The sequence below is a fragment of the Thamnophis sirtalis genome, unplaced genomic scaffold, assembly GCF_051295495.1.
Source record: "Thamnophis sirtalis isolate CommonGarterSnake01/CBP01778 unplaced genomic scaffold, rThaSir2_p1.2 scaffold_13, whole genome shotgun sequence".
Lineage (NCBI taxonomy): Eukaryota > Metazoa > Chordata > Lepidosauria > Squamata > Natricidae > Thamnophis > Thamnophis sirtalis.
Window position 1 is genome coordinate 53,819,785 of NW_028261393.1, and position 23,565 is coordinate 53,843,349.

Consider the following 23,565-nt stretch of genomic DNA (forward strand, 5'->3'; position numbering starts at 1 on the left):
ACAAGTCTTAAAGTTGCCAACTTTGGGAACCACTGCTGTAGAGAAGGCATCATTCCGTCTGCAATGGAGATGCTCTCCAGGAAAGAGCAAAGCAGCCGTGATTGACAAAAATCCGTCCCTTTCTTCAAGGGAGCTAAGAGGAGCCCCCTCCAAGGGAGAAGACCCCTCCTAAGAAAAGTGTAGGGCTCCTGCTCCATGTGCAAAGCGAAGGGGGAGGGGGAGAGGGACCCCTTCAGATGGGAAAAGATCTGGGCCAGGACCCCTCCCAGTCCACATCTTGCTTGCTGCAGTTCTTGAAAGCGGGCTGGCTGTGCTGCTGGCTTCCAGGGCGCGGAGCCCAGAGAGAATCACGCCCCCAATGTGGGCTCTCGGGGCTACTGAGGGATCTGGAGAGTTTTCACTGGGTGGCGCAGCCGCTGCTTGGGAGGAACTCGTGCACGCAGGTGACCACGGCGCGGGAGAGGTAGGTCATGCTGCCAAAGCGGCCGCTGGGAGCGCTGTCGTAGAGCAGCCTGCAAATGCCAGTGGCCGAGTCCTTCTCCAGCATCTGGTCGTCGGCTCCCAGGATTTTCTGGTTGCAACGTAAGAGAAGGTTATTGGCCAGAGTCGGGGGCTAAGCAAGGACACCCCACCCCCACCCCATTCCGGGCAGGGGACAAAAAGCAGCGGGTGTCTGCCAGAGACACCCCCCGCCCGCTCTCTCTGGCTGTGTTTATGTCCCCGTCTGCTCCAGCCGCAGGGGAGGGCAGTGATGGCAACCCTTTTCCCCCTGGGGTGCCAAAAGCATGCACACAATAGCAGTTAGACTTATATACCGCTTCATAGGGCTTTCAGCCCTCTCTAAGCGGTTTACAGAGTCAGAGTCAGCATATCGCCCCCACAATCTGGGTCCTCATTTTACCCACCTCGGAAGGATGGAAGGCTGAGTCAACCCTGAGCCAGTGAGATTTGAACCGCTGAACTGCTGAACTAGCAGTCAGCTGAAGTGGCCTGCAGTACTGCACTCTACCCACTGCGCCACCTTGGCTCTTCACAAGCACCACACAAGCACCATCGCACGTGTGAACGTGCCCACCCCTATAATTTAATGCGCCGGGCCCCCTGTGCATGCACACATCACACACACACAAACCCCACTGCCCTACACATGCGCACACGGCTTTCTTGGAACCTGGGGAGGGCGAAAACAGCCTACCCCGCCCCCCTGAAGGGGGGAAACGGTCCGTTTTCTGACTTCCAGCGGGCACAGTAAGTGTGTTTTTCAACCTCCCCAGGCTCCAGAAGCTTTCTAGGAAGCCTGGGGGGCGGAGGGGGGCGAGAAACGGTCCAACACACAAACCAGAAGTTCGGGAATGGATTTCTGGCTTGTGTATTGGGCCGTTTTTTGCCCTCCGGAGACTTCAGGGAAGGCTCCTGAGGGTGAAAAACAGCCGAAAATGAAGGGCCAAAATCAGCTGACAGGGCAACGCCTCGCGTGCCACCTGTAGCACGCATGCCACAGGTTTGGCGTCACGGGCCCAAGGACTCTGTCCAGCCGCCCAAGCGGGGGGGGGTCAGCTTTCCCTGCTGGATTGTGAGCAGCCCAACTCCAGAGCTTTTCCTCCCTCAAGAGCCCGGCCGCGCAGCCTGGGAAGGGCCAGCAACAAGAGACTCCAACCTGCTCCTGGTAGAACAAATCGTTGGCGACATGCACGATCCTGTCCACCGCTATGAGGCCCCCCAGGCTGGGACCCTCCACATCCGTCAACAGCGTCAGGACCAGGATGGCTTCTACGAAGAGCTGCCGGTACTCAGGCTGTGGGACTCGGTTCAGCACGGACTCCACGTGGACTGCAAACTTGATTTCTCCAGGAGTCATCTAGGGCCAAAGGGAGGGTTCTTTTGAGCCGAGCTGCCCCTCCAATGGGGCTCTTTTTAAGGAGGGACGGAGGGCTCCCGATCGCCACGAGGCAGCCGATCAAAGGCAAGAAGAAGGAATGGAGTCTTCCTCAGAAGCCAGAAGGGCTTCTCTGGCGTTGGGCTAGGAGGAGCAGTGGAGGGAGCCCCTGCAGGCACAATGTTTGGGGAGCAGGAAATCCACACACCCCTTTTAAGGATAAAGGGGACAGTACAGCCATTACCTCTCTGGTTGTGGAAGAAGGGAGAACAAAGCCTTCGACGGAGAGCCCGTGGCACTGCAGGGGAAGAGGAGAAAGGCAGCAGTTACACTCCGAAGGACCAGGCTGCTATTCTCACAGCTCCCACAGCAATAGCAATAGCAATAGCAGTTAGACTTATATACCGCTTCATAGGGCTTTCAGCCCTCTCTAAGCGGTTTACAGAGTCAGCATATCTCCCCCACAGTCTGGGTCCTCATTTCACCCACCTCGGAAGGATGGAAGGCTGAGTCAACCCTGAGCCGGTGAGATTAGAACTGCTGAACTGCAGATAACAGTCAGCTGAAGTGGCCTGCAGTACTGCACTCTACCCACTGCGCCACCTCGGCACAGCTTCTCAGGGGAGCCAGGAGGCCCAGCCTGCAGCCCCAATTATGCCAGCTCCTGCTCATCCTCCGGAGCAGCTGAGAGCGAGCCTGGAGCTGCCCACACGAGCTGCCCAGCCGGCCTGCACCCTCCCAGAGCTCCTTTTATCCGCGTCCTTCCTTCCTTTGCAGCTTCCACTCAGGTGGCCCAATGGCTGGACAGCCAAGATGAGGAGGGGAGATGCCACTCCATTCACCTTCTGCAGGATCCTCCAGACCTTCTGGTAGAATCCCACCGGGACTCTGTTGAGGGCCCCGTCCAGCCGCCGGCGGCGCAGCCACTGCCCTTGGCGACCATCCTTGGTGGAGGAATCCATGGGGGCCTCAGCGGGATATCTTCTGCCTGGACCCAGGGAGGATCCGGACAACTGTGGAGGAAAAAGCCGGAGGGTTGACTGTGCCCGCAGAAGCGGCCGGTGGCCGAGCAACTCAGGGGGAGAGGACTCGCCTGGGCACGACCCCCTCCGGCTTCCAAAGAATGCAGGGACCCAGCCCGGAAAGCAGCCCCTTGAAAAGAGCGGGGGCAGTCACGGCCAGAGCACCAGGAGAACGTGGCATGAGAGCCACGGCTGGTTCTTCCATCAAAAGCCAAGCGCTGAGAAAGCGCTGGCACTAACCCCACCCACTCCTCCAGACCCACCCCACTTGGAAGAAAGGAGCAAATTTGCCCAGGCTGGGGAGTTAGTAGAGGAGTCAGCTCAAAAGCAATGCCCTCCCCCCCAGTTTTCCAGCCACCTTGAGTCCCCCCTGCCTTCGACTGCCCCACAAGGTAGCCTCCATCCCCATCTGAAGCTCAGCAGAGCAGCTGTCTTCCAGTGGGGAGAAACCTGCAACTTCTCCAGAAATCTCCCTTTGCTAGTGGGGTGGGGCACACGCTTACCCTCCTGCCTCTGAAAATCTCCCCCCACCCTCCTGCCAGGGCAAGGAAGGCCAGGCAAGGAGCAGCCCACCTGTTTGATCTCACTCTTGAGCTTGACGATGCCAGCGCGTTCCGACTTCGTTGCTCCCACAGCCCCGAACTCCCGGATGGAAACGGATGGGGTCAGGGTGGAATCCGTAGACCGCACTGCCGGAACATCAGAGACTCAGAATGCCAGCCGGGGGTTCCTGGACCTCCTTCAAGCAGGTGAGCTCAGATAGCTGGGCTACAAGCCCCCAGGATTCCCGAGCTGGTTGGGCTGGCTCTCTTGCCGTGCACAGAGGACCCCCTCCCCAGGCCCCCGCCTGAGGCAAGCAGCTCACCGCTTCTCTCCACACCGAATTCTTTGCCACTGAGGATGTGGTGGAGGAGGTTCTTCATATGGGAAGGGCTGAGGCTCATGAGACTTTCGGAGGCTTCTTCGCCTGAAGCCGAAGGAAGAGGAAAGGAAGAGCTCATCAACCACCGGTTTCCGCCCCTCCGAAAAGCCCCTGACTTGAACCCACCCCCGAGTGGTTTCAGGCACAAAAGGAAGCCTCCAATCGGCCCAGCGGTCCTACTCACTCGAGCAGCAGAGCGACTGGGCCAGCTCCATCGCCATCACTTGAATGATCAGGCCAATGCGCAGGCGGAACATCTCCGCAAAGAGGGCCGGCTGCGTCCGGATGTACATGGCGAGGTAGACCATGATCTCCTGCGGAGAGAGGGAGAGGCAGTCCTAAGCAGACCCGGCCACGGCGGGGTAGGGGGGGCTCCCCGCAGAAACTCCGGCCGTTGCTTACCTGTGTCAGGATGAAGAGGTTCATGTTCTTCTCGCAGGCCTCGTCCATCAGCTGGGTCAGCTCCTCGTAGGGCAGGGGGCTGTGGAGGCAGCAGGAGCGGGGATTGTGAGGAGCCCACAGAGGATCCAAGGCCAACCTCCAGGCTGCCCCAAGCGAGACTCCCGCAGCCCGAGCAGGGACCGCTCCCATGGGCAGTGGAGCGAAACACCCGGCCCGTCTCTCCTTCCTGCCCTCTCCTGAATGGCTTGGAAGGAGACCTTGTGCCAGCCATATTCCTTTTGGATCTTTGGCCTGCCACACTTTCTATTATTCCGCTATGCCTTTTCTATTACGGGAAAATGCGAGGGGAGGATTGTACGGAGTTGGATGCTATGTAGCCATAACAAAATTCGGTGTAGAAAACCAAGGTCATCCTTTGTCTCTGCACCTGACCGGAACTGGATGGGTGGAACTGCCAACATGGTAGTGGGAGATTGGACCATGGGATGGACTTGTGGGTGTGGGGGACAAGATCTTGCGCTTTCAACTGGGTGGGGAAAACCGGGAAGCTTTCAGATTCGGGTTTTCCCAGATGTGCCAACCTGGGAAACTCTCTGAATAAATTGGAACTTTGAGGAATCCTTTGCCTTGGATTCTGATTTCCCTTTTGGATGCTATTTGGAGCCTTGACACCTTGAACACGAGCAGGGCCTGGATGTCCCTTTGGGGCCAGGAGGCTGCTGGAGCCACTTTGGGAAAGCTAAGCATGTGGTGGGGGGGGGCTGACCTACACAGGACTCCGGGAGGGAGAAGCCCACCGCCAACTGCCTCCGACTTCAACCGTTGCATTACATAAGTATAGAATTGTAACGACCGCTATAATGATATACTTCCTTCCTTCCTTTCTCTGTCTGCTTAAGCAATTAAGACGGTAACAATTTAGCCAGAGACGACAATCAGGCCGGGGACTCACGCAGAAATGGTCTTCTCTCGAGGCTCTGGGGGCAGCCCCACGGTCAGGTGCTTCTGGTGGGACAGGAGGTCTGTGCAGGCCTAGAGAGAGGAGTTGCTCCAGTGGGCAGAAGAAGGGAGAAGGGGGGGGGGGTGCGGAAGGGGCCCATTCGCCCCAGGCCAAGGTCCAGTACCTCGTCCAGGGCCTCCACCTTCTTCTTCAGGATGCCAGAGATGTAGCGGATCAGGGCCCATTGGCGAGTCGCCCCAGCTTTGCCGTAGAGCTCTGCCAGGAGGCTCTTGACGGTGGCCCCACTGGTGCCATGGATCTCCGTGTCCCAGTCGGGACCCCTGAAAGCAGAAGTGGAGCTGGTCAGGGAAAGGGGGCCGTCCAGGGCAGCAGCGGGCACCCAGCTGGCCAGAGCATGGAGAGCAGCACAACGGAACTGGCTGGCTTAACCCTGCTAGGAACGGGCTTCCTCCCTTCTCCGCAAATCATTACAGGCGCCCCAGGCCGATCCCTTCCGGGGGAGACCCCACAGGGGCAGAGTTTTCCCAGGGCGAGTCTCCCTCCCTGGGGCTGCAGGGTGAAAAGAAGGGAGAGGGCTGCGCCTTGCTCCTACTTGAGGGTGTGGAGGAGATGGAGGCAGCTGGCCTGCTCCTGCAGCGTCTGGCATTCACGGAGCTGGTTCACCAAGGTTCGGCAATCCACCTTCCCGTTTGCACCCTTGGGGAGGCTCCTCCTGCCAGGGACGGCGGGCAGCTGGTGGAGGAAAGACAACAGGGGGGGCTTGGGAAAAGATGCCTCTTGGGTCAGCCAGCTCATCCCTGGAGTTTACAAGAAAAGCTGCCCCCAAACCAGGAAACCAGGACTGAGAGATGTGGCTGGGGCCCCGGTACAAACGGCCCCCGGTCTTCCCCCGACTTGCTAGCAAGCAGCAGGGGGGGGGGCTCCTGCTACTCTGGGCCACGAAAGCAGCCCAAGGATGAAAAATTTTGGTTATAATGTGGAATTCGCTAAATGGGAAAAACTTTGGATACTTAATCGGAAACTAACAATGGCCACGGCGTATGAAGAAAATCTCTATTAGATGTTCTACAGATGGCATCTCCCCCCAGCACGGCTCTCCCAAAATGTTTAAAAATTTGGCCCCAAATTTTTGGAAGTGCAAAACGACACCAGGCTCCTTTTATCATATGTGGTTGGACATGCAGTGAGGCAAAAAAAGATACTGGAAAATGATCCAGTCATAGGGAGCCGAGGTGGCGCAGTGGTTAGGGTGCAGTACTGCAGGCCACTTCAGCTGACTGTTATCTGCAGTTCAGCAGTTCTAATCTCACCGGCTCAAGGTTGACTCAGCCTTCCATCCTTCCGAGGTGGGTGAAATGAGGACCCAGATTGTTGTTGGGGGCGATATGCTGACTCTGTAAACCGCTTAGAGAGGGCTGAAAGCCCTATGAAGCGGTATATAAGTCTAACTGCTATTGCTATTGCTATAGTTGGAAGAAATGGTGGGAGATCAAATTTTGTTCAAACCAGAAATTTTTCTCCTAGGCATAATACCGGAGGGGTATAAGAAAGATGTGTTTTATCTAATTATACATGTTACTAACTGCGGTGTGTTTAACTTATGCGCAGAAAGAAAGGGAAGGAAGGAAAGAAGAAAGAAAGAAAGAAAGAAAGAAAGAAAGAAAGAAAGAAAGAAAGAAAGAAAGAAAGAAAGAAAGAGAAAGAAAGAGTTAGTTAGTTAGTTAGTTAGTTAGTTAGTTAGTTAGTTAGTTAGTTAGTTAGTTAGTTAGTTAGTTAGACTTGCATGCCGCCCTATTCCCGAGGGGACTCAGGATGGCTAGCAAACTAAAGGGGATAGGAGTAATACAAAAAAGAAAGAAAGAAGCCCAAGAAGAAGAGGGGGAGCCTCACCTGGGCCTGCTGGTGTGGGGCAGAACCCAGCAAGTGAGCAGAGGGCTTATCATCCGGCAGAAGCTTGGAAGGGATGTACAGGCTGACGTCTGCAAGAGAGACAGAAGCAATGCCCTCCCCTTCAGGGCGTGGCACGGCTGGCTCTTTGCTGGGCAGAGAGAGATTGGCCAGCAGGGCTCAGGAGAAGAGAAGGGCCTTTGGGGCGAGGGACCCTCCCCCAGTGCGTGCTACGCATGGCTATTATCAGAGGTGAATTGCTCACTCTCCACTTGCAGCTCCTTCGCCTTCGACATCAGGGAGAGGAGATCCTGGGTGTTGTGGACGGCGGCACGGAAGCGGTTCAGCCCCCCCTTTTGCGCTGGGGGCGGGAGGCTGGCGTGGGGGGCAGAGCGATGGAGAAGTTGGTCGAGGTACTGGGCAACGTCATCGCAGAAGTCAGCTGCAAGGAGAGGAAAGCCTCAGAGAGGTCCAGAGGAGCAGAACGGCCTGCCCAGAGGGCCTTGGCCAAAGCAGAGGACAGCCCCGGGACGGCCTGCAAGGTGGCATCAGCCTGGCAACTCCTTGACAAAGCAGGGGAGGAACACCCCCTCAAAGAAGGCACAAGACCCACAATGGGGACCTCTGGCCAGCAAACAATCGCAAAGCCATTTTCCATTGCCAGAGCCCCCCCGCCCCCCCGAAGAAGTCCGACTCTCTCCCGCAACCCGTAGGCTGAGAGCGCCAGAGCGATGCTCATGCGTTTCTCCGAGGCTGCCCGGGTGATTCACCGCCCGCACTGGGCCCTACTCGACACTAACACCCACCCCACCACCTCCCACATGTGGCAGCCAAGAAGTTGAAGCATTTCCGCCCCGCCCCCCCCCCGCCCCCTTGCAGACATGCAGCAATGCAGCATCCATGCCAGTATTCAGAAGTGGTACGGAGGGGGTGACCGCAGGCTGGTTACAGACATTGTTATGATGGTGGTGATGAGTCAGAAGAATCCAGAGGGAAAGCGGAGGGGGAGAAAGGTGTCTGTGGCAGCAGGAGAAGCCAGCGGAGGGATCTGTCAATGATGGGGTGGGGGGGAAGCTCCAGAGGGGAGATGGACAGCAGGTGGTGAGCGTGCCCAGTGCCTGCTTTCCCACCTGGCTTAGGGGCAGCAAAGTCCTGGCAGAGGCCCTTTGATGGCTTCATAGGGAAAGCTGTTTGGAGGTGCGGTTGGTCAGGTGGAAAAAAAAAACCTTCCGGGATGACCAGAAAGTTTTTCATCCTAGACCTGCCTAGTGGCAATGCACTAGCTTAACTCAGGGGTGTCCAAACATGGGAACTTTTAAGACTTGTGGACTTCAACTCCCAGAATTCCCCAGCCAGCATAGCTCAATTTTTTTTGGGTTTTTTTTTTGGTATTTTATTAGGATTTATAGGCCGCCCTTTTCCCTGGGGGGACTCAGGGCGGCTTACAATCATTAGGGAGGGGGTGCAATTCAAAATAAACAATATGTGAACACAATAAAGTAATAAAAACACAACTTGCATTCAACATTCAACACTCGGGTGGGGCAAATTAGAGGCTATCCCCAGGCCAATAAGTTTAAGACTTGTGGACTTACTCCCAGAATTCCTCAGCCAGCATAGCTCAATAAATTTAAGACTTGTGGACTTCAATTCCCAGAATTCCCCAGCCAGCATAGCTTGGGAACTAAGAATTCTGGGAGTTGAAGTCCACAAGTCTTAAAGTTCCCAAGTTTGGACACCTCTGGATTAGCTGGTTATGGCCTCTTTCATCCCAGCCCAGGGAGGTCCTGGTTTTACAAGGACCGCGGCCTCCATTGCCTTTGGCTCCCCCAGCTGAGCAGAGGGAGCCCCGCACCCCTCCCGAGCTCCGGGTTCAGCACTGCTGGGATTCCTCGGGGTGTGTGTTTGGGGGGGGGGGATCTTAAGATTTGTTGTGAAACCCCCCTCCCCTTCTCAGAGCCTTCTGGCCTCCCCATACAGACCTGGAGACAGGGCCCCTACCCAGAAGGGACATTAGCAGGCCGGGTTGGAGGTTAATTACCGGGGCTGACAACCGTAGAGTTACGCTCCAGCTAGGAGGCTGTGGTGTTACTGTCTAGATTAAGAGGTCCGGCATTCCTGACCACCGCACACCCGGGTGCAGGAAGCAGGGCGGTCCCGTCTCCTTACCATCTTCTGCCAACTGAAAGCCATGCCTCCAGTCCTCAGGGTCTAAATCCTGGAAGCTCTCAAGGCTGAGCCCATAGTCATCGGCATAAACCTTACCCTCCAGCCCGGCATCCATGAAGCTGAGGTGGGTGCGGCACGAAGTGGTGAGAAAGTCGGACAACCTACCAGTCTGGACCCTACAGGGGCCAAAGAAGAAGGGTGAAGGACGGGTGAGAAAGCGCCAGAGGGCGCAACCTGAGGCTACCTGAGAGACACCGCCTCCTGCCATTTACCTCCCAACGACCAATAAGATCACACAGATTGGGCCTCCAGATCGGGCAATGTCGGTTGGCAGCTCCCTGGGGGAGGGCCTTCTCTGTAGCTGCTCCGGCCCTATGGAACGATCTTCCCGTAGAGATCCGGACCCTTACCACTCTTCCGGCCTTCCGTAAAGCTGCTAAGACCTGGCTGTTCCGGCAGGCCTGGGGCTGTTGATTAGTATCCAGCCCCACTCTTAACAGTATGCATGGTGTGAAATTTTAACCACTGCATTCTTATTTTTAATTTTTTATATATGTTTTTGTCTTGCCTGTAAGCCGCCCAGAGTCCCAAGGGAGTGGGCGGCATACAAATGTCAATAAATTAAAATTCAATTCAAACATCCCCTCCCCCCACCCCGAAGGAGCGTCCTCGGGCTCATTCTCACAAAACTCCCCACGGAAGGATAGAAGGAGAGAAGAAAGGAGGGAAGGAAGGAGGGAATGTAGGAGAGAAGGAAGGGGGGAAGGAAGGAGGAAAGGAAGGGGGAAAGGAGGGAAGGAAGGAGGGAATGTAGGAGAGAAGGAAGGGGGGAAGGAAGGAGGAAAGGAAGGGGGAAAGGAAGGAGAGAAGGAGAAAAGGAAGGAGGGAAGGAGGGAAGGAGGGAAGGAAGGAGGGAAGGAGGGAAGGAAGGAGAGAAGGAGGGAAGGAGGGAAGGAGGGAAGGGGAGGGAGGGAAGGAGGGAAGGAGGGAAGGGGAGGGAGGGAAGGAAGGAGGGAAGGAAGGGGAGTAGGAGAGAAGAAACGAGGGAAGGAAAGAGGGAGGGAGGGAGGGAAGAAGAAGTAGGACCGTTGTAAGATAAGATGGATCTATGGGATGTTAAGAAAGCAATCTTCAAGTATATTGCCAACTGTAGGGAAAAATTGTTATAAATACATATTATTAATAACAGTTATGAGATCATATAATTGTGAATGTGTATATGAAATTGATAAAATAAATAAATAAGTAAATAAATAAATAAATAAATAAAAACTCCCCACGGGCACTTCTGTACCACCCGGGGTATGGAGCAGCAGAGCCACCCCTGGCAGGAAAAGGCACCCGAGCTTACCTTGCCCCTCCAAAATATCCGTCCTGCAACTTCCTCAGCGTAGCCAAGATGGCTGGGTGGAGGTGGACCCCCGTTTCGTCTTCTCAAAGGAGAAAAAAAAACAGCCGGCGGTTGGCGCCTCTTCAGAGGGAGGCCAGGCAAACTGGGCACCAGCCAGCCTTGCCACCCCCGCCCCCTTCTTCGAAAGCGCACCCTTCCACCGTGCAAGCAACTCACCGAGCATGGTCTGCGAGATGGGGAAAGTGATAGTGGGCCGTCCCGTCATGCCCCAGCGGCTGCACAGGTAGGAAAGATCCGTCCGCAGCATCTCCACGATCATCTGGTTGTCCAGAGCCAGGTAGAACTGCTGCTGGTCGATGAACTGTAGGGACAAGGCAGGACCAGGGATGGGTTCCTGCCAGTTCTAACCTCTTCTATAGAAGAGGGTCCACAAATCTACAGTGCCCTTTAGAACCGGTTCCAGCTCCCTCCCCCCGCCCGGTCGCACATCATCAAGATGAAGAGCGAGAGGAGGAATTCTGGGAGTTGAAGTCCACAAGTCTTAAAGCTGTCAAGTTTGAACACCCTGGTTTTTTTTTCTAAAGGGTTAGGGGTGCAGGAGTCTTGTAACTTGACAGCTTTAAGACTTGTGTGCTTCAAATGCCAGAGTTCCTGAGCCAACATGACTGGAGGAGGAATTCTGGGAGTTGAAGTCCACAAGTCTTAAAGCTCTCAAGTTTGAACACCCCTGGGGTGTTTTTTCTAAAGGGTTAGGGGTGCAAGGGTCTTGTAACTTGACAGCTTTAAGACTTGCATGCTTCAAATGCCAGAGTTCCTGAGCCAACATTTTGGTTGCTAAGCAAGAGCGTTGTTAAGTGAGTTTCACCACATTTTACAAGTTGGCCATGCCCACCCAGTCACATGACTGGCAAGCCACTCCCACCCAGTCACATGGCTGGCAAGCCACTCCCACAAAGCAGGCCACACCTACAGAAGAGGTTCTAAAAAAATTTGAAACCCCCCACTGGGCAGAACAGATGCAGTGAGAGGGGAACGGAGATAATGGGAGCAGTGGGGGGGGGAGAAGGCCCTTCCCCTCAATCACGGGGGTTCAGCAAGGCGTAGGAGGACTGTTGGGGCTTAAAGGGAGAGGCTGGGGGGGGGGGTTTCTGTGTGCCAGGCTGTGCTCTGGCTGTGCTCTGGCTGTGCTCCAGGAAAAAGGGGAGGAATTGCCAAGTTCTTTTTTTTTTAATTTGTTTGGTTACAAAACCTTTGCACATCCTCACCATAGTCTTCACTTACAATTTATATAGAATCTCGTATTATCAATCTGATATATATGTATGCAGTTATTCTCATTGTTAAACATTTATTTGACTATAACTATTATTACTTCATTTTATGTGAGATATATTCTAAATTTTAAATAGTTTTATATTATGGCGTTTCATCGCATCGTCCTAAATCCACCCAGTAGTAATACATCTTTATAAATTCTCTAGCGTATTTCGCTTCCAATTTTTTTTTAATCTAACCATTGATAAGTCCCAGGCTTTATAAAATTGTTTATCTTGGGTTACAAAACTTTTCTGCATCCCCTCCATAGTCCTCACTTACAAATTATATAAAATCTCATATTATCAATCTAGTATATATGCGTACGTTATTATCACTGTGGAACTGCCAGGTTCTTGAGCCTTGAGACTAAAGGGTTAGGGGTGCAAGGGTCTTGTAACTTGACAGCTTTAAGACTTGCATGCTTCAAATGCCAGAGTTCCTGAGCCAACATGACTGGAGAAGGAATTCTGGGAGTTGAAGTCCACAAGTCTTAAAGCTGTCAAGTTTGAACACCCCTGGGGTATTTTTTTCTAAAGGGTTAGGGGTGCAAGGGTTTTGTAACTTGACAGCTTTAAGACTTGCAGACTTCAATGCCAGAGTTCCTGAGCCAACATTTTGGTTGCTAAGCAAGAGCGTTGTTAAGTGAGTTTCACCACATTTTACAAGTTGGCCATGCCCACCCAGTCACATGACTGGCAAGCCACTCCCACCCAGTCACATGGCTGGCAAGCCACTCCCACAAAGCAGGCCACACCTACAGAAGAGGTTCTAAAAAAATTTGAAACCCCCCACTGGGCAGAACAGATGCAGTGAGAGGGGAACGGAGATAATGGGAGCAGTGGGGGGGGGAGAAGGCCCTTCCCCTCAATCACGGGGGTTCAGCAAGGCGTAGGAGGACTGTTGGGGCTTAAAGGGAGAGGCTGGGGGGGGGGTTTCTGTGTGCCAGGCTGTGCTCTGGCTGTGCTCTGGCTGTGCTCCAGGAAAAAGGGGAGGAATTGCCAAGTTCTTTTTTTTTTAATTTGTTTGGTTACAAAACCTTTGCACATCCTCACCATAGTCTTCACTTACAATTTATATAGAATCTCGTATTATCAATCTGATATATATGTATGCAGTTATTCTCATTGTTAAACATTTATTTGACTATAACTATTATTACTTCATTTTATGTGAGATATATTCTAAATTTTAAATAGTTTTATATTATGGCGTTTCATCGCATCGTCCTAAATCCACCCAGTAGTAATACATCTTTATAAATTCTCTAGCGTATTTCGCTTCCAATTTTTTTTTAATCTAACCATTGATAAGTCCCAGGCTTTATAAAATTGTTTATCTTGGGTTACAAAACTTTTCTGCATCCCCTCCATAGTCCTCACTTACAAATTATATAAAATCTCATATTATCAATCTAGTATATATGCGTACGTTATTATCACTGTGGAACTGCCAGGTTCTTGAGCCTTGAGACCCTCCCCACTTGAAATTACAAGGACACCTCCACCACCACCCCGAAACACCGACAAGGTTCTCCAATGTACTGGACGCCAGTTCCCCCCCCCCCTGGCTGTCCCCCCCCCTGCCCTCTCCTCTCACCCACCTCAGGAGTGAAAGCAAAGATGTTGTCCCGAATATCGTAGAACTTGGAGGTGGCAAGAACCCCCATGTGCCGGAGGGGACGCCCACTGAGGCCCATGCGCTTGTTACGGCCTGCCAAGAGATGGAGCAGCTGGCTCAGCTGCAGAAGCAGCCCTGCCCCCCCCCCTTCATCCTGAAGGGCCACTTGACCTGCGGCTGACCAAGAGGCAGAAGAGAGGAAGGGGGCTGCTGGGGCAAGGTGCCAGCTGGTGGTCAAGCATGGAGGACCCCAAACCCTCCCACTACCCCCAACCACCAGCAGCAAAACTCTGGAGAGAGGGGAGGGGTCTCTCCAAGCGTCCTTTGGGCTTACCCAGGCGGGCGTAGATGTAGCTGAGGATCCTGGCTGGCTGAATTCGCATGGGGTGGACTTCGGCCACTGTCTCCACCAGAATGCCCTCCTCGCGTAGGATGGCCTGGATGGCCTCGGTCTCTGCCAGGAGGCAGACTAGCCAGGAGAAAGGAGGGTGGGGTCAGGGCAGACCTACAGGGCTCGGAGGGGCAGTTGGCACTTGGCTGGCTGCCCTAGGCTGGGCAAAGGGAGCTGGCCAACACAAGCACTCTCCAGAACCCCCTCCCCAACAGGGCCCCTCCAGGGTGCCAGCCTTCCACCTCCGCCTCTACTGGGTGGGAAACTCCCCTGCAGACCCACCTGGGGCGTCCCCCCCCCCACCGCTCCCTCTCACCTTGCACCACCACCACTGGCTTGGGAATGGTCGAGAACCTTCGGTTCAGAGGGTCGATTTCTCCTGGAGCCAGGAATCCCTGCGAGGAGAGGCATGGGTTATGGCACTCCCCCAACCCCAGGGCCCTGCCGGCTCTCTTTGGGAAGGTTGCCCACAAAAACCAGAGGGAAAAGTCTGCTTCTGCCGTTGCGGGAGACAGGTATACTGCTCACGAGGGTGGAGGTTTCATCGCACTAATGAATTACTCTTGCACGGAGAAAGACTCGCCGGGAGGCAGGCAAAGCTCTCTGATACCTGCCGTTGATCTTAGGAAGCCCAGAGACCTAACAAGCCCCCCATGGCTGATCTTCTGCCAGCTGGCATCCAGAGAAGCTACAAGCAGGCTGGGGAGAGGCGTGGAGATTCCCCTGCCCCCCACCGAGAGCTTTAGGCGACTCCCAGGCAAGGCCGAGGCTGGAGCTCACCTCTGCCATGAGGCAGCCCAGGATGTAGAGGGACTGGGCCCACATCAGTGGCAGCTTGCCCACGGGTAGGCGGTCCACGGTGTGGGGGTGGCTGCATTCCTCCTCAACCTACCAAGACAGACCAAGACAGATGGGAGATTGGAGAGAGCAGAAAAAGGCTGGGAGCTGCAGATGAGGGACGCTTGGCTGGCCCAATCCACATCCTTGGGAAAAATAAGAGCCAGAGCAGTGGTGGGTTCCGGGTGGTACGGCCCAGTACGAGTGTACCGGTAGTAGCCGGCAACAGTGGTCACCGTACTGGTATGGTGGCTGGTTTGGCCCACCCTCCCGCCCGGGTTCCATACCAGTTTTTGAAGCAACAGGCCAATTGCGCACCCGCGCACAGAATGCGGCCCCTGCGCGACCTCCGACAAGCAGCTGGGTGTCGGAGGGGAGATTTAGTGCGCAAACGCACGCAGCGCGCAGGCCCAACCAAGACACCCGGACCCGTGCACAGCATACTGGTTGCAACGGAAATCCGGAACCCACCAAACCACGACATGCACAGGGAAAAAGCCATGAACGGGACCCCCAAAACAGTTGAGATGCTTTCAATGAAGGGACCGCTCCAAACACGTGAAGACAGTTCGTCTGTTCATTTGCGTCCAGGAAAAAAAAAACCTGGGATCAGAAGATGCAAACCGATCCACTAAACCAGGGCTCCCCAATTCCAGGTCTGTGGACCAATACGGGGCCGCAACATGCCAGAAACCGGGCCGCGCGAACAAGCCAAGCCCCATCTACGGGATGCAGGCAGCATGTGAAATCACGCGCCCTCCGGTCCGCGGGAAAAACTTCCCTCCACGGAACCGGTCCCTGCGGCCTCTTGGAGCCCATTGTACCAAGCCAGTGAGGGCTAACCTTTTTGCCATCGCGTGCCAAAAGCGGGGGGAGCGCAGGAGGGTTGTGCGCGGGTGTGCCCACACCCATAATTCTTTGCGTGCGACAAACACCCCCCGCCGCCCATGCGCGCGTGACTCTTGCCTTCCCCCTGCTTTTGGCACACCGTGGACCCGTTTTTCACCCTCCCCAGGCTCCAGAGGCTTTCAGGAAGCCTCCTGAAGGCGAAAAAAAACAGCTCAACAGGCAAAGCGGAAGTTCGGGAATGGACTTGTGGGTTGCCCGTAGGGCCGTTTTTCGTCTTCAGGAGACTTCCCTGAAGCCTCCGGAGGGTGAAAAATGGCCGAAAATGAAGGCAAAAATCAGCTGGCCAGCACGTGCATGCACACTGGAGCTAACAGGGCAATGCTCCGCGTGCCACCTGCGGCATGCGTGCCATAGGTTCGCCCTCATGATACTAAGCACTAGTCCTGCCCGGGCCCTTGGGATGCTTGACAGTCTGGCTCTGTAGGACTCGCCAGAGGCAGGCAGGCATTTCTTCTCGGGGGCAGAGGGGAGCCTCCTCTTTTGCTGACCTTCTCCAGGGGAACGCAGTAGAGCTCCGGGACCAGCCGCAGCCCATCCTTCCCCTTGATCAGGACCCCTTCGAGAGCTTCGCGGTACTCCTGGACCTGAAGAGAGATGTGGGAAGAGCCCGGCGTTCACGAAAGCCCAGGTGGATGCGGGTCCCCCTGTCCCGGACAGCCCCCTTCCCCCCTTGATGCTCCAGCGCAGCACTCTACCCGGCTCACCTGCTCCACATTGCCGCTGAATAGGCCGTCGATGATCAGGTAGGTCCAGAAGAGTGGCCACTCGCATTCGATGTTCTCAAAGAGCTTCAACTCCGCAGGCTCGTAGTAGAGGCGGCTGGGGTCCTGCAAAGGATGGCATTGGGGGGAGGGAGGAATCACTGGGGGAGCCTGGAAGCATCCCGCGTCCTTCCTCAAAGGCCACTGGGCAGAACCGCACAAAGGAGGTTGGCAAAGGAGCCTCCGCACCAGAAGCTGCCCAGGGCACGACCCACTTTCCAAATATTCACCCGTCTTGTTGCTTTTTCACAAACAACACAACAGACCACATTTCTCCTAGCAACAAAATGTCGCCAACTGCTCAACAAAGCACAGGTCGGCTTCTTCCGCCCACCCTGCTCAGTCCTGGTGCGCAACGGCTTCGCTTCTGTCACAGGCAGCTTCCAAAAATGCAAAGGCTCACCTGGCTGCGTGTGGGGCCCGACCCATGCCAAGCAGCATGCTGCAGCGGACTGCCCAGGGACAGGCGGCTCAAGGCAGGGCAACTTGGGGCCTGGGACCGGCACGTTGGAGCTTACCTCCTTGGGAGTTCTGTAGCCGTCGCGAAGGAACCGGCAACAACCGTAACGGCCCTGAGAACCAGAGGGGACCCGCGTCAGGCTCTTGGAGAGCCCACGGACAGCAGCTTGATTGGCAGCCAGGCCACCCCCATCGCCGCAGCCCGGCAGCCAAGGGCAGAAGAGCTTGCCTGCAGCTTGGCAATGATCTCCTCCTTGGTCTTCTCCACCACATCCCTGTCCTCCACAGCAAACGCAGGGTAAGAAATGACCGAGAGGAGGCTGGCGTCAATCTCCTTGGAGGTGGAGGCCCTCGGCAGCATGGAGTGCAGAATCGACTGCCGAGACAGAAGCAGAAGACGTTGGGCGAGGCAGGCCGGCAGGTTGCAGCCCTTCACGCAACTGACAGCGTCCTGATGGTCTGGGCGGCGGCACAGGACAGGTACCAGGTGTTGACGGGGGGCCTGGCAGGCAGATCCAAGGGCCCGCCTGAAGTGGGAACCTCTGCCAATCTCAGCTGCCTGCGCCCTCTCCCCCTCAATCCAAGGCCTCTGGGGAGGGGGGGTCCAGCCTGCCCCTCACCTGGCAATACTGCACCTCATCCGGCAAGACGTGGATCACTGACTGTGGGCTCCCCTCGGTGCCAAAGAGGTCAAGTTCATCCAAGGCCTCCAGAGCTGCCTGAGAAGCATTGGAGACAATCTACAGCTAGCAAGCTGGGCACAGTCCCTCCTGAATCCTGACCCTGAGGCCTCTGGCACAGCAGAAGGTTTAGGAAGGGGATGGCAGATGAGCCCCAGCAGAAGCAGCAGGACTCAGGGGGGCCAAATGCTTCTGCCCTGGGACACCTGCAGCTCCCTAACATTGGGAATAGCTTTGGGGAGAGCGAGATTTCAGAGAGTGCGTCCAATACCTACTGGACCACGAAAAGCCTATGGGGCACCCTGCCTGCTGCTCCACAGTGGGATTGAGCCCCTCCAGCAGCCCCCTCACCTTTGCCATGCCCACCGAGCTGGCATTCAGCTCCGTAATTCCTTGGTTTGTCTTGTCGCCACGCTCCCATATCCCAAAGTCCTGTCGAAACAACACGGCCGTGTGGATAATGCCCGAAGACACAGAAGGCTTATCGCTCTCGGCAGGGAGGCCCGGAGCATTCAGCTGCCCATCCGGGCACCAAAGGAAAGCAGCCCCTTGGAGGCCCCATTGGTCTGCCCAAAGTGGGTGCCTAGCCAGGCTGCCAGATTGTACCCTCCCCCCACCAGCTTCGACTCCACCCCCCAAAGGCAACAAACGTCCCTGGGAAAGCAGCCATGCTTTTTCAGCCAGGGAGCAGCTTTCCTCCCGCTTCTTCTGCTGGATCTCAACTGGCCGAGGCCCTTTGACTTCGGTTGCCCCAAAGTTCTCACCGATGAAAGCCGTCCCCCACTAAACCTGCCCTCTGGAAGTAGCGCTCCCCACGGCTTCCTCCCCCTCGGGTTCCCAGAGCAGCAAGCCGCGCCCCGCTCACCGCAGTCTTGTATGCGGTCTCGATGTAGAAGACAAGATTTTGGACGAAGCTGACTTCATCCAGGTTGTGGATGATGTGAAGGCCTGGAAGAGAGAAGATGCCAGGCGCAGCTGGGGCCCTTCTCTCCCTGCTGAGCTCTGCCGCGAGGCCAGAGGAGAGCCGGGGTTGCCCCCAGCGCTCATGCAGAGCCCGTCCCTGCCCTGAAGAGGAGGTCACGGAAGGACTTACCAGAGGCCGTCATCTGGGCCAGCATCAGCAGGTAGATGGAAGTGGCGTCCAGCTGCAGGTGGCCCCACTGGTCGTCTCCCACCACGGTGGCACAGGTGCTGGTATTGTACTTGGCGTGCAGGCAGTCCTTGGGGCTCTGGCTGTATTTGAAGTCCTCCACTTTGTCCACCTGGACAAGGAACAGGTGGCCAAGAGGAGTTGGCTGCTCTCGCAGCTATCCTCAGCGAGCGGCTGGCAAGCCACTGGTTGGTCTGCAGAAGGCCAGGAACGAGCCGGGCAGAAACTCAGGGACCCACCTTTGCCCTGGGGCCAGGAGTAGCACAGCCCTTGCCAGCCCTCCTGCCCGTCAAGGCCCCCTACCTGCCGCATCATGCACTGCAGGAGGCCCCTCATCAGCTTCACGACGCTCTGCAAGAGGAGGAAAGGGAAGAGCAGTGGGTCGGACAGCGGCCAAAGAGGCGAGATGACCTTTCCGAGGTCCGGCTTGTAACCAAAGCCGGCTCATCTGCTGCAGATCTGTTCTTGAGTTGCTGCTGATGCAGCCTGGCTCTTGCCGCCCGGATGTCTGAAGCCCCATTTCCTGCGCTTGTATAAGGCACAGGGCAAATGATCACCCTCCCACCCCCTGCCACTTGTCCTGCCATCATAAATAGAACCCCTCCTCCCCCGAAAGAGCTGAAGGATACTTGGACTGGCACTCGGGTTCCCTGGGCTCGATTCCAGCCAGCTGGTCAGCGACACCCCAGGCGCTTGGCCTCCAGGGTGGGTGAGGAAGAGGGAGAGCAGCCGCCCCTAAGGCCAGGCCCAGGTGAGGACCGGCCTCAGAGGACAGCCCTGGCCCCCAGATCCCGTGTTACCAGCCTGACCTTTACAGGCAGGGGATAAGGTTACTGGTGTCACTTCAGGACACCCGTGGGGCCAGGAGAGAGGCCCGCTTGTCCCAGGATCCCCCCTTTCTAGCAGCTGAGGCGAGGCCCGTCGGCTCTTCTGCAGGAGAGACCCTTCCCCTCCTGCACGGCTCCTCCTGGGGGCCGCAGGGCAGGGCTGCAGCTTCTGCCCCCAGGAAAGAGAGCTTCTGTCCCCCAAACCTCACCAGTTGAAAGCTGCTCTAATGGGGAACTGTGTGAGACGCACCTCGCCTACTCAGCCCCCGGCGGGGGGGGGCGCGAAACGTGTCAAGGGCGCTGAGAAAGCAAAATCCCACCAGCCTCACTCCCCTCCACCCCCCAGCTCTTTCCACCCTATCCGCAGGAGGGGTTGCTCCGCAGCTGTTCTAGACTGGCCGGTGAGAGAGGATGAGGGCTTTGCAATGGGCGGCCGGCCAGCCACACACACACACACAAACACACACACCTCCCCACTGCTGGCAATACCTGCTCCAATTCGTAGGATTTGGCCTTGTCCTCATCGCGGTCCGCGTTCTTCCGGTAGGCCAATCCCAGCCCCCACACGGCCAAGATGCTGTAGACATTATCTCGGACCCAGGCGTCTGGATGGTCACAGCTGGCCGGAAGCAACCCTGTAACGGGATTCTGGGACCAAAAGCAGAAGGGCAGGCGGCTTAAAAAGGAGGACCTGAGACGGGCACCCGTGGTGGCAATTCCTGCTAGGGATGCCTAGGTCCTTTTGACCCATAGCACACTTGGGGAGCAAGGCAGATTAGCGATGCCCGGAAGGTGCCCTTGATTTTGATCCTGTAGACCAGTGTTTCTCAACTTGGCCACTTGAAGATGTCCGGACTTCAACTCCCAGAATTCCCCAGCCAGCGAATGCTGGCTGGGGAATTCTGGGAGTTGAAGTCCAGACATCTTCAAGTGGCCAAGGTTGAGAAACACTCAGCATTCGCTGGCTGGGGAATTCTGGGAGTTGAAGTCCGGACATCTTCAAGTGGCCAAGGTTGAGAAACACTCAGCATTCGCTGGCTGGGGAATTCTGGGAGTTGAAGTCCGGACATCTTCAAGTGGCCAAGGTTGAGAAACACTCAGCATTCGCTGGCTGGGGAATTCTGGGAGTTGAAGTCCGGACATCTTCAAGTGGCCAAGGTTGAGAAACACTCAGCATTCGCTGGCTGGGGAATTCTGGGAGTTGAAGTCCAGACATCTTCAAGTGGCCAAGGTTGAGAAACACTCAGCATTCGCTGGCTGGGGAATTCTGGGAGTTGAAGTCCGGACATCTTCAAGTGGCCAAGGTTGAGAAACACTCAGCATTCGCTGGCTGGGGAATTCTGGGAGTTGAAGTCCGGACATCTTCAAATGGCCAAGGTTGAGAAACACTGCTGTAGACCAAGGGCCCCCCCCGCGACTCTCCTTCAGAGGCTGCTGACCGAGCAAATTTGCTCAAGACCACGCCAGAAGCTGCTCGGGGCCAGCATCTCGAGAGCCACCAGCAAATGGGGAGGGGGGGAGCTTCTGGGCCCGCTAGAGCTGGCTCAAAGTAACCCCACCACCCTCTCAAATGCTTTCACCCTTCCCACGCATTCTGCCAACGGGCCCAGCGTGCAAAGGACTCCTTCATCGGACTTCTCAAACCCTTGCAAGGCGGGCGTCCCCGGCCCACTGACCAGCGGGGGGTTGCTGAAAACACTCAGCCAGGATCCTTGCTGGCTTCTTTCCAGTGGTGAAATTTAAAAAAAAAAAAAATTACTACCGGTTCTGTGCGCGTGGCTTGGTGGGCAAGGCAGGGGAAGGATACTGCAAAATTCCCACTCCCACCCCACTCTGGGGCCAGCCAGAGGTGACATTTGCCGGTTCTCAGAACTACTCAAATTTTACACTACCGGTTCTCCCGAAGCTGCTGAATTTCACCCCTGCTTCCTAACCTCCGCCCAGTGGGCTCTGCCACCGGCTGTCCCAGCGCCTGAAGGTACAGCTCTCCTGGCTGCCTCCTGCCCCATGGCATCCCTTCTTGGGCTTGCTCTGCCAGCCTCCCTTCTCTTGCAGTTTGGGGAGCAGGGGAGCCTGGCATTGCTTCAGTCCTGCCCATTCATGAGGGGAGAAGGGTCTCTGGCCCCTCTTTCTCCCTTGGGAAAGGAGCTCCCCTCCCCACCAGTGGATAACCTTCCCCCAGAGCCTCTAAACAGATTTCTGTGGAGCCATAATCCCCTGGCATGTAACATCCGCCACCTGTGGCACAAGGAAAGTTAGAAGACACGCCCTTCCCGGGAGACTCTACCGCAAGGACTGCTCTGAGAGGAGGGGGGGGGGCAACTGATGAAAAAGTGCGTGTGGTGTGCCCCCTCCCCGCCTGTCCGGGAAGCCCACGAGGAAGGGGGGGGACGGTAAAAGTCTGTAGAGGCAGGTGCTTTCATCATTCCCTTCACCTTCCGGGAGCCCCGGGCGCGTCTTAAGCAAGCGGCGGGGCGTTAGAGCGAGCGGCGTCCATGGGGTCGCTTTGCAAGACGCCTTGAGAGGGGGGGGACGGACGGAGTAGAGGGCAGGTCCGGAGCCGCTCCATGGTACAGCGAGCGGGGTGTCCCAGACCCCGGAGCCCCCTCTGTGCCCAAAGCCTCCCAGTCCGAGGAGCGGAGGGCAACTTCGGGCAGCGCTTTGGGGGCTGGGAAGCAGAGGCTGCGCGGCGTCCGGACCCCCCGACGGCTGAGACTGGGTAGAGGTGGGGGGAGGCTGCCCGCCCGGAGGGTCCACGGCGAGGGTGCGGTTGCCAAGCTGCCCCCGAGGTCTCACCTGGTGCCCGAGGACGGTCTGCTGCACCAAGCGGGCGTAGCCGTCGAGCCGCACCCCGGAGTTGCTCCTGCTCCGCATGGCTGCGTTCCTTCAGTCGCCGCGGTTGCCTCTCCGGAGCCCGCAGCTCCGCCGTTTGTCCGGCCCGGCTCGCCCCGCCCCGCCCTCTTTACTGGCACCTGCTGGAGGGGAGGGGCCGCCAGCTGGAAGTCCCCGCCCTGCCGGAGAAAGGGGGAACTACGTCTGCCGGGCGGTCCTGGAAGCCACGTAGCCAGGAGGCTTCGCCTTCCCGCTGGCTTTGGGGGCGGAGGAAGAAGCCCTCCCCACCAGCGAAAGAGGGGGAACGAGGAGCCCCCGATGTAGCGAAGACCTGTTTCCAGCGGCTTGGGGGGGGGCGGCCTGTGGCGGTCCCCGAAGACTAGCGTTCTGCCAGGACCGGCCGCTTCCAGCGCTTTTTCGGAAGTTTACTTCTTGAGGGCTGGCGGGGAGGAGGCGCGCGCCCCCTGCTGCCCAGAGCGGGAGCGGCACTTTTCCTCGCGAAGGAGATTGAGAATCTTCTAGGCGGGGGGGGGGGGCAAGCTTGGGAGCTTTAAGACTTGTGGACTTCAACTCCCAGAATTCCCCTGGCCTGGGGAATTCTGGGAGTTGAAGTCCACAAATCTTAAAAGTTCCCAAGTTACGCTGGTTGGGAAATTCTGGGAGTTGAAGTCCACAAGTCTTAAAGTTCCCAAGCTATGCTGGCTGGGGAATTCTGGGAGTTGAAGTCCACAAGTCTTAAAGTTCCCATGTTTGGACACCCCTGTTCTAAGGCTCTCAGCTGGCAACAATCTTGACCTCTCCCACAGTTGGGGCACTTACAGGGCAAGGCGCCAAAGGGCGGGTGAGGCCACAGATGGAAGAACAGGAGGGTCCAGGTTACCTCTAGGTGAGGAGTCGAGCAGGACTGAGAGGGTGCCAGTGAGGCCATTGGTAATACTGGTTTCCATGTCAAGAATTCTGGGAGAGATGAACTGCAGGGGTATTTTTTGGCAGGGCCTATTTTCAAAAACCTGCCCTTGGGCAATGGGAGCTCATGAACTCTGGTGGTGGTAGTCTTAAGTCACAAAATCATGTCCAACCCATTGTGACCCCCATGGACAATGTTCCTCCAGGCCTTCCCGTCCTCTACTATCCTCTGGAGTCCATTGAAGCTCACGCCGACTGCTTCGGTGACTCCATCCAGCCACCTCCTTCT

The 23,565-nt window shown here is 56.4% G+C and overlaps 1 protein-coding gene across 4 annotated transcripts; it reads right to left on the reverse strand.

Moving 5' to 3' along the window:
- Positions 1–4: 4 nt before the first annotated feature.
- PHKA1 (phosphorylase kinase regulatory subunit alpha 1) lies at positions 5–22,500 on the reverse strand. Of its 4 annotated transcripts, none has more exons than XM_087728326.1 (31): positions 22,335–22,500; positions 20,028–20,186; positions 19,015–19,062; positions 18,655–18,823; positions 18,427–18,509; positions 17,913–17,993; positions 17,502–17,600; positions 17,111–17,257; positions 16,941–16,994; positions 16,366–16,488; positions 16,150–16,245; positions 14,696–14,803; positions 14,232–14,310; positions 13,859–13,993; positions 13,508–13,617; positions 10,807–10,951; positions 10,591–10,669; positions 9,336–9,415; positions 7,336–7,512; positions 7,074–7,162; positions 5,776–5,915; positions 5,347–5,503; positions 5,175–5,254; positions 4,223–4,301; positions 4,005–4,134; positions 3,764–3,865; positions 3,472–3,587; positions 2,719–2,889; positions 2,121–2,174; positions 1,658–1,858; positions 5–571 (listed from the first exon to the last, which is right to left on the reverse strand). In XM_087728326.1, the coding sequence occupies exons 1-31, from the start codon at positions 22,410–22,412 to the stop codon at positions 398–400; spliced, it is 3,543 nt and encodes a 1,180-aa protein (XP_087584452.1). In that variant the 5' UTR covers positions 22,413–22,500; the 3' UTR covers positions 5–397. The 4 variants fall into 4 exon arrangements, with proteins under 4 accessions (XP_087584452.1, XP_087584450.1, XP_087584451.1 ...); XM_087728324.1 differs by having other exon boundaries at positions 9,240–9,415; XM_087728325.1 differs by having other exon boundaries at positions 10,591–10,672.
- Positions 22,501–23,565: the final 1,065 nt, after the last annotated feature.

Coding starts and splice junctions, on each gene's coding strand:
- PHKA1 (XM_087728323.1), bottom strand. CDS start 22,412: ATGCGGAGCAGGAGCAACTCCGGGGTGCGGCTCGACGGCTACGCCCGC. Junction 13,618..13,858: donor CTACATCTACGCCCGCCTGG/GTAAGCCCAAAG, acceptor ATCTCTTGGCAG/GCCGTAACAAGCGCATGGGC. Junction 7,163..7,335: donor GAAGGAGCTGCAAGTGGAGA/GTGAGCAATTCA, acceptor TCTCTCTTGCAG/ACGTCAGCCTGTACATCCCT.